Raw genomic sequence first — 8,668 nt, 5'->3', positions numbered from 1 at the left:
CATTCCCAAACTGTTATAAAAGAAGGCGCAGAACAAGGGATTGACTTTCCCGGTCACAAAGTGAACACAAAGGCGCAGGTGAGACTGGACGACTCGACACAGATAATGTTTTTGTACGTTACCCAGAAGGGAAACAGCTTGAAAGCAAGGTAGCACCAACCACCCAGACTACTAGATTTCTATCATATGGACTACAATTCCCAGAAAGCAACGCGACGTATTTTCGTTGCAGTCCCAACCCTCGGGAGCTGAAAGTCACAAGCTCCGCCCATCGCGCCCTCTGGATTGGCCAGTTACGTTCTTCTTGACTTAAGGGCGCAGGGGAGGGGAGGGGCAAATAGACATCTGTAAGTTTCCCGCCATGAGGACGTATCGGAACGCCAAGGGGAGGAAGGAGCTGCCCATTGGGCACACGTTCTTCCGCCCGCGGAAGTTGCAGCCAATCAGAATCCAACCTGCTTCCGCAGCCGCCTAGGAAGTAACTTTGGGTGGCGGGAAAAGTGAAGTAACTTTCGCGCCTGGGGAGGAGTCAGCGCTGGGGGAGCGAAGAAGCGGAGTCCATTCTGCAGTCTGGAAGCATGGCTGCCACCACCGTGATAGACGATGTGGAGCTGCGGGAGGCGCAGAGAGATTACCTGGACTTCCTGGACGACGAGGTGAGGGCTCCGCGTGTGTGCGTGCGTGTTGGGGGAGGAGGGGGTCAGGGGAAGGCCGTGTGGCCGTTGGCTCCGGCGGAGGCGGGCGCTGGGCAGGGAAGAGGCCCGAGGAAGAGGAGGGTCCTTCTGTCTTCCTCTCGGCCGGCTTGGTTGGAGGGAGCGGGGTCCGGGCCGTAGGTGCGAGCCCAGGCGGGTGGGGGTGGGTGGGAGGGCTCGCCAGGAGCCCTTCACGCCCCCTGTCCCGGACCGTGTGACCCCCCAAAAGCTAGCGTGGGTTAGAGTGAAACCGTGGGCTTCTGTTGGATTCGGGGTGCCGGGATGCTCCAGGCTTTGTTCTCTCGGGGGTGGGGCCGGACAGGGGGTGGGGCTGGGTAGGGTCCACCTGGGAAAAGTTCTTGTCTGCGATCTTTGTTGTAGCCAAAACTAGTCTGGAGCTTCTGGCACCAGACACGTGCGTAGTGACTCGTGTCGAATGGAAATAGTTCTTGAAAAATTTCTCGTGGCATTTTTTTGTTTTTGGCATAGACAGCTGTGAACATCACCATCTAAAGAGAGGGAGCACAGACCTCCCAGACGCTGGTGTGCTTTTCCAGGCTGGTGTTTGTTTTGTTTTTGGCAGGGAGGCAGGGTGGAGGAGAAGATGCTTGTCCTGGGTGTTGTGTTTACTTAATCCAGATAAATAAGAAATCATGTTTATCTGTCAAGTGGATTAGCTTGTCCTGTCGAGATGGCTCCCCCACCTAGGCAGTGCTGGTTGACGAAGACTGTCTTCCTGTAAATAACGGGGTCTATCTGATTTCTCAGTAAGTTGGGAATCAGTACATGAAGATCCCTAAGGGGATAGCCTGGCCCTAATACTTAAACCAGGGGAGGATAAAGTAAAGAGAACTATACATCAGTATCGTTAATGAGTATTGGTTATAATTTTAAAAATTTTTAGCAAAAAAAGTGGTACTATATAAAAAAATTAGTCATTGTGAACAAGTTAGCATTCTACTATGGATGCAAGGATGATACAGAATTAGAAAAGCAATTAATAGTCGTTCATATTAAAAACAAAACCACTGTAAACTACAGGATTGTATGAATAGATGCAGGAAAAGCCTTTGAGGAAGTGTATCATTTATTTATGCTAAAAATTCTACGTCATAGACCTTGAAGGGTTATTTTTAATAATGAAATCATTTCTAAAATCATTTGCAATGGGAAAACACAGAAACTTTTCCTTATTCCATGTTAGGTCAGAAGATAAAGGATGATATTATCTAAATTAATTTGCAGACTTAATACTTTGCCAAATCAATTACCAAGGGGATACTTGACAGAGGTAGGCAAAATAATAATAAAAATCATTTGGAGGAATGAAAGATTCAGAATCTCAAAGGAAATAATGAAAAAAATAAGAGTGAAGGGTATTACTTCTAGACCTTTGGTTTTGCTGTGAAGCAGTAATCATTGAAACTATTTGGTATTGGTTAAAAAAATTAGAAAAGTAGATTGATAGAACAAATTGAAAAAAGAAGAATGAAAAACAATTGAACTTAATAACCCAGAAGAGATAAATTACTTGATAAAGAATTCCATATTTGAAAGAATTGTTGGGAAAACTGGAAAGCAGATTGGCAGAAATTAAATCTAGAGCACCATCTTAGACAATAATAAGGTAAAAATGAATGTGCAACTTGAATGAAAGGTAATACTCTAAAAGGCAAATGAAAGGTGATATAAAAATTTAGATGACAGGTTAAGTTCATTTCACTTCTGTGACTAGGATAAGAAGATCTTCCCCCCCCCCCCCACCAAACATGGAAGGAGTATACAGGTGATCATATAACATAAAATAGATAAAACCTTTTTCACAAAGAAAATCCATGTAACTTGGGTAAAAAGGAAAGTGTTGGATTGGGGGAAAAGCCTTTGCATTACCTATAGAGATCTCTAAGGGTCCTGGATATACAAAGAACCAATGCAAGTACGTCAGGCCAAGAATCATTTATCATTCGATATGATCAAAGAATATGAACAGTTCTTAGAAGATTTACAAGCTGTTAATGAACTTGTGAAAGATTATTTCAAGTCATTAATAACAAGAGAGATGAAAGTGAAAGCAACTCAAATTTCACTTCACCCAGGAAATTGGCAAAGATCACAGAAGATGCAAATAGTCCATGAAGCTGGGCACATTAATACCTTTTTTTATGGAACTATATATGGGTCAAACTGTTCAATAAAGTAATCTGGAATTCAAAGAAAGTGACTGAAATATTCCTACCCTTTGAGAACCTCCTGGGTACATACTCTGATGTCAGTGATAGAAAAGCACATATACCAAAAACATAGAAAGTAGATAATCATCAAGTAGGGATTGGCTAAACAAATTGTTGTATGATGAATGTAATAAAATGTGGACATGTAAGAAGTGTGATTTGAAGAATGAGAAGGTTAAGGTTCCAGAATGAGATAAAGCAGAACCAGGAAAACAACCTCTATATCTATTTATATATAGTGTAATGGTGTAAATGGGAAGAAAGATAATAAAATAAAAGTAAGAGATAATAAAAAAAGAAACTGAATGCTATATAACATAATGATTAAAGCTGGTCCTAGAGCAGAGATTTTTAAAAATTGCCTCCTTCATAGAGACTTCATCCAATTCCAATCATCTTAACCTTCCTCCACCTCTTGAAAAGGCAAGCAGTATATTGATTATACATATGAAGTCATGCCACACATTTTCCGTATTAGCCATATTGTGAAAGAAAACACAAAAATCCTTAAGAAAAGTAAGGAAAGTTGAAAAAAGTATGCTTCAGTTTGTACTCGGAGTTTATCAGTTCTCCGGAGGTGGATAGCATTTATCATGGGTCCTTTGGGATTGTTTTGGGTGTTGGTCTTGGAGAAGCTAAGTCTTTTACAGTTGATTATTGTTAATATATTGCTCTCTTCTTTATAAAGGAAAGGTTTCAGACTGAAAAGGAGAGAGATTAATCTTAAAAAATGTGTCTTGGAGATGTTTTCTCCCCCAGAGAGCTTGTTGTTAAACATTTACTGTGGTTATTAAGACCAGACAGTGCATCAAACTCAATCTGACAGTGTATGTAACGTTTCCAACATTTAGTCACCCACCTCTCCTGTAAAGGGAGAGAGGAGTCGTTTTCTTGTATTCATTTCGAATCGCTTTAAAACATAAACCTTTTGACTAGGCCTATTAATGAATTCTGGCTATTTTGTAGGAAGACCAGGGAATTTATCAGAGCAAAGTTCGAGAGCTGATTAGTGATAACCAGCACCGTCTGATTGTCAATGTGAATGATCTACGTAGGAAGAATGAGAAGAGAGCCATTCGGTAAGTACTAGGGTTGCTGAGGGGGGAAATGAGTACAAATGGAAACCTTTCCTATTCCCCTTTCTATTTGCTGGAGCAGAGTCATAATCTCCCAACCAGGGAGCTGCACTGATACCTAAGTGGAGACAGTATTCATCGTGTTGACCCTGGAGTCAGAGGACAGGAGTACAAATTCATTCCTGAAGTTTACCGCCTCTATATTTTTGGGCGAGTCAATGTGAAAATGAAAGGGTTGGACTAGATGATCTTTGAGGTGTCTTCTAGCTTTAGATCTACGATTCCTTGAACCTGTGACTATAATATGCTTGGACTTTCTATTTTTCCATTGCCTGATCTCTTGATTTTCACCCTTTGATACCAAGAGTAGAAATTTGGTTTTCTAGAAACAAGAAGTCATTTACCAGTCAGTGGGGTTCTTTCTAGTATGGCACAGAGTTCACATTTCCTGCCTTGCTTTTAGAAATTAGATTCAAGGTTTTCTTTCATGAGTTCTCCGCAGTAGCAGTGAAATATAAAATTCTTGAAGGAAGGAACTATTTCCTTCTCTTTCCTCTCCTCTCCTTTCCTCTCCTCTCTTCTTCCTCTTTTCTCTCTTTTTTTCTTATCTCTTCTTTCTCTTCTCATCTTTTTTCTTGCTTCTCTCCTCTTTCCTATGTCCCCAGCACCTTACCCAATGCCTGATAAGCATTGAGGTGCTTAATAAATAATTAAATAAAATCCGTTAAACTGAGAGGGATTGAAGTTCTTCTGACTTTCAATGGACATGTTAAAAAAACTTTTGGTAATAAGTCTCTGGCAGGCATGGGGTACTAGGAGAACCTTTGACCAGTGAAGTTCAGAGGAGGCCTCCTCCATTCATGCTCCATTTTTCTTGACTTGACTCTCACTGTTCTCGTTGGTGAGATGAGTGGGATTGGAGGAAGTCCTTGAGAGGCAGCAGAGTGTATGGATGGATGTAGAGCATTGCCTTTGGAGTCAGGAAGACTTGGGATCAGATGCTTCTTCAGACACTTACTAGCTGTGTGATCCTGGATGAGTGACTTGACCTCGCTTGGCCTCGGTTTGCTTACTCATAAAATAAAGGGTTTACACTGGGTGATCTCTAAAGTTCCTTTTAGCTATAAATCTGTGATCTTGTTTTGATCCTTTCGGGTCACATTTGGGTTAATGTTTTACTTGGGATTTGGATCCCTATTTTACTAGAGAGATTGTTTCTCCCTTTCTCAGTTAATTTTTTTCCCCCTTCTTGTGCCATCTGCAGGCTCCTTAACAATGCCTTTGAGGAACTCCTCGCCTTCCAGCGTGCCCTGAAGGACTTTGTGGCCTCCATTGATGCCACCTATGCTAAGCAGTATGAGGAATTCTACATTGGTTTGGAGGGCAGCTTTGGCTCCAAGCATGTTTCTCCTCGGACCCTCACCTCCTGCTTCCTCAGTTGCATCGTCTGTGTGGAAGGCATCGTCACCAAATGTGAGGGGGGTGAATAGCGTTGTCAGAATAGAGGGGACTTCTTGTGGGCACTGTAGGAATGATGGAGGGCTGTGCAGGGTGGGGAAAGCATAGCTAGACAGCTTGAGGACCTAGAATTTTGAGGACTTGGAACAGGGAAGTAAAAATGATTGGGAGAAATCCTAGGCTAAATAGTAGGCTAAGAAGCCTCATTTTAAAAACTGTTCTTCTTCCTATATGGAGGCAGTGTAGCAGAGTGGATAGAAGGACCATCCCTGGAGTCAGGGAAAATAGGGGTTCAAGTCCCACCAAGTCACTGAATCTGTCAGTGACCTAGGCAACTCTCTTAAGATTTCCACTTACACAGGAATTGGCTGAACTGCCTAAGTGGAAGGAATTTCCACACTGGAAATTTCCTCTCCTGGTAAAATCACAGGTCAAGACCCAAACAAAATTTTTTCTTTGAAAATGATGTTAGTGATCTGATCATCTGTAAGCCATGTGTTGTGCATTATATAGGGAAGCTAGGTGAGGCAGTAGAAAAAGCGCCTGGCTTGGAGTCAGGAAGACCTGAGTTCAAATTCTGTCTCAGACCCTTTCTTGCTGTGTGACCCTGGCAAGTCATTTAACTCCCTCTTTACCTCAGTTTCCTCAGCTGTAAAATGAGGATAATAATAGTACTTACCTTCCAGGGTTGTTGTGAGGATTGAATGAAGTAACAGTAATACTTAAACACAGTGCTTGGCATATAGTGAGCCCTATGTAAATGTTAGCTATTGTTATTATTTTTCTAGTAGAATGGATGATTTTGCATTGTGCCCCCTCTTATGAAGTAGCTAGGTGGTTCAGTGGACCTGGATTCAAATCCTGCCTCTGATATTTCCTACCTGTATGAATTTGGGCAAATCAGTTCACTTCTCTGGCTAGGAGTCGGAGACCTGAGTTCAGATCCTGCCACAGACAATAGCTTCTGTGACCTTGGGCAAATCACTTACCCTCATGCAACTTCAGATCATCTGGAAAATAAGAATAATCTCATCTATCCCTGCAGAATTATTGTAAGGACCAAATGTTAATAAACGTGAACTGCTTTGTGAACCTTATTTTATAGATGTTAGCTGCTATTAACTGCTATTTCAAATATTCATTAAGTACTTCTCTTGTGCTGAGCACTGGGCTAAGTGCTGACTATACAAAAGGAAGCAAAAGACAACTCCTGCCCCAGTGTAATAGGGGAGAGAACATGTAAACATGTCTCTTCTGAAGTAAGCTGTGTACAGGATAAATAGGAAATAATTAATGTGGGAGGCACTGAAAGTAAGGCATCGGGGAACTTTCCTGGGACCATATTCTTGAACTAGACAGTAGTTTCCTTAGTGTATCAGACATTCGGAAAACTCTCAGGGGACTTTATATGTGTGAAAGCCATAATCCTTGGATAGAACTTCAGGGAATATGAGGTTGGGATGAGTTGGCTAACTTGTATTTAGATCACTATTTCGAGTGAGATCCACCTCCTTTGCTCTGTTTTTCCTCATCTCTTTAGGAGCTGGTTCAGAGGGTAGGTGGTGAAGAGAAAGAAATAATGAGTTTGAGTTGGGATGTTGAAGTCACACTGTAAGAAAAGGAGATGAATTTCCCATCCATTTAGTGATAGGGGAGATACTGCCCTCTTTCCTATATATGTCTTCTCTCTTTTCAGGTTCCCTGATTCGTCCCAAGGTTGTCCGTAGTGTCCACTATTGTCCTGCCACCAAGAAGACCCTAGAGAGAAACTACTCTGATCTCACCACACTGGTGCCCTTTCCTTCCAGCTCTGTCTACCCCACCAAGGTAAGGGGCCTGAGTTGACTGTCTCTTCTGGAGAGTGGAGGTCACAGATGTCTCCTCTCATCTGGTGTTAAGTGGTACCAGAGAGGCCCATAGAGAAAAGTAGCCTATGAAGCAGGGAGAGCTGAGTCCCTCCCTTTTCTGAACACATACTAGCTGGGTGACCGTGGGCAAGTTAGTTAGCCTGTCTGTGAGCTCAGACAATTCTTGAAGATTACAAATTGTAGAACAGGTGGTGATGTGCATTAGCTGAGAGTTGTTTCAGTGATAGCTTGTTTTCCTAATGGGATTGCAGGGCTGATAAGAGACAGAGACAGAGAAAGAGAGGGAAGAAAAAGGAGGAAGAGAAAGAAAAGAGGAAGGAGAAAGAAAAGAAGAAAAAGAGAAAGAAAATTTGAGGTTTTATCTCCAGAAATCAACTGGGTGATAAAAAGGAATCAATCCAGAGGAAAACAGACTGCTGGACATACCTTGAGCCTTTAACTTGAACGGTTTTTATGTAGCACTTCTTATCAAGCAGGAAATTTTTTCCTGTTTTCTGGTTTCATGAACACTAAGTTATTGAGTTCCATTATTTCTGATTCTCCCTCATCTCACTGATTTTTTTCTGTTTTTTTAACTAGAACCAGATGATTGTGATGACTGCCACTTTCTAATACAGTTTGAATTCTGGAAGTGCCATTCTTTCTTCATTTCTACTTTTTTTCCATTATTTCCCATAGTATTCTAGATCTTTTGTACCTCCAGATAAATTTTGTTATTATTTTATCAAGTTTGGTATAACATTGGAGGGAGGAAATAAGCATTTTTTTTGTTTGCATTTTTCTTATTTAAATTTTTAATCTATTATTTTTTCTATTTGCTTGTAAAAATAATTTTTAACATTCATTAAAAAATTTTTTTGAATTTCAGTTTTCTTCCCACCCTCCCTATCTTCTCATTGAGAAGGCAAGCAATTTGATACAGCTTGTACATGCGTAGTGATGCAAAATATTTCTGTATTAGTCATGTTGTGAACAAAAATATAGACTCTCCCCCCAAAAAAACCATCAAGAAAAATTTTTAAAAAGAATGTTTTGATCTGTACTCATACTCCATCAGTCCTTTCTCTGGAGTTGTATAGCATTTTTCCTGAGTCCTTTCAAACTGTCTTAGATTATTTTATTGCTGAAAATAGCTGCATCATTCACAGTTGATCATTTTACATTATTGTTATTACTGTGTACATTGTTCTCCTGGTTCTGCTCACTTCAGTTTGCATCAGTTCATGTAAGTCCTTCCAGGCTTTTCCGGAAGCATCCTGTTCATTATTTTTTATAGCACACTAGTGGAAGAAGCATTTATTAAGATCTCATTATGTGCCAGGCACTATGCTAAGAACTTTACA

The 8,668-nt window shown here is 41.1% G+C and overlaps 1 protein-coding gene across 2 annotated transcripts in view; it reads left to right on the top strand.

Annotated features, from left to right (window-relative positions):
• Positions 1-343: 343 nt before the first annotated feature.
• The window catches only part of MCM3 (minichromosome maintenance complex component 3), a 49,358-nt gene continuing 41,033 nt past the window's right edge, over positions 344-8,668 (top strand). Inside the window, exons 1-4 of one of the 2 annotated variants that reach the window (XM_072642441.1) lie at positions 344-656; positions 3,890-4,002; positions 5,264-5,472; positions 7,154-7,284. In XM_072642441.1, coding sequence (XP_072498542.1) covers positions 579-656; positions 3,890-4,002; positions 5,264-5,472; positions 7,154-7,284 — 531 coding nt within the window. In that variant the 5' untranslated portion in view covers positions 344-578. The remainder of the gene's footprint in view (positions 657-3,889; positions 4,003-5,263; positions 5,473-7,153; positions 7,285-8,668) is intronic. The other variant, XM_072642442.1, reaches the window with a different exon arrangement.

Source organism: Notamacropus eugenii, chromosome 2 (assembly GCF_028372415.1).
Source record: "Notamacropus eugenii isolate mMacEug1 chromosome 2, mMacEug1.pri_v2, whole genome shotgun sequence".
NCBI classification, from domain to species: domain Eukaryota; kingdom Metazoa; phylum Chordata; class Mammalia; order Diprotodontia; family Macropodidae; genus Notamacropus; species Notamacropus eugenii.
Note: the sequence above shows the minus strand (reverse complement) of the source record. Positions and strands in the feature narration are given on the sequence as shown.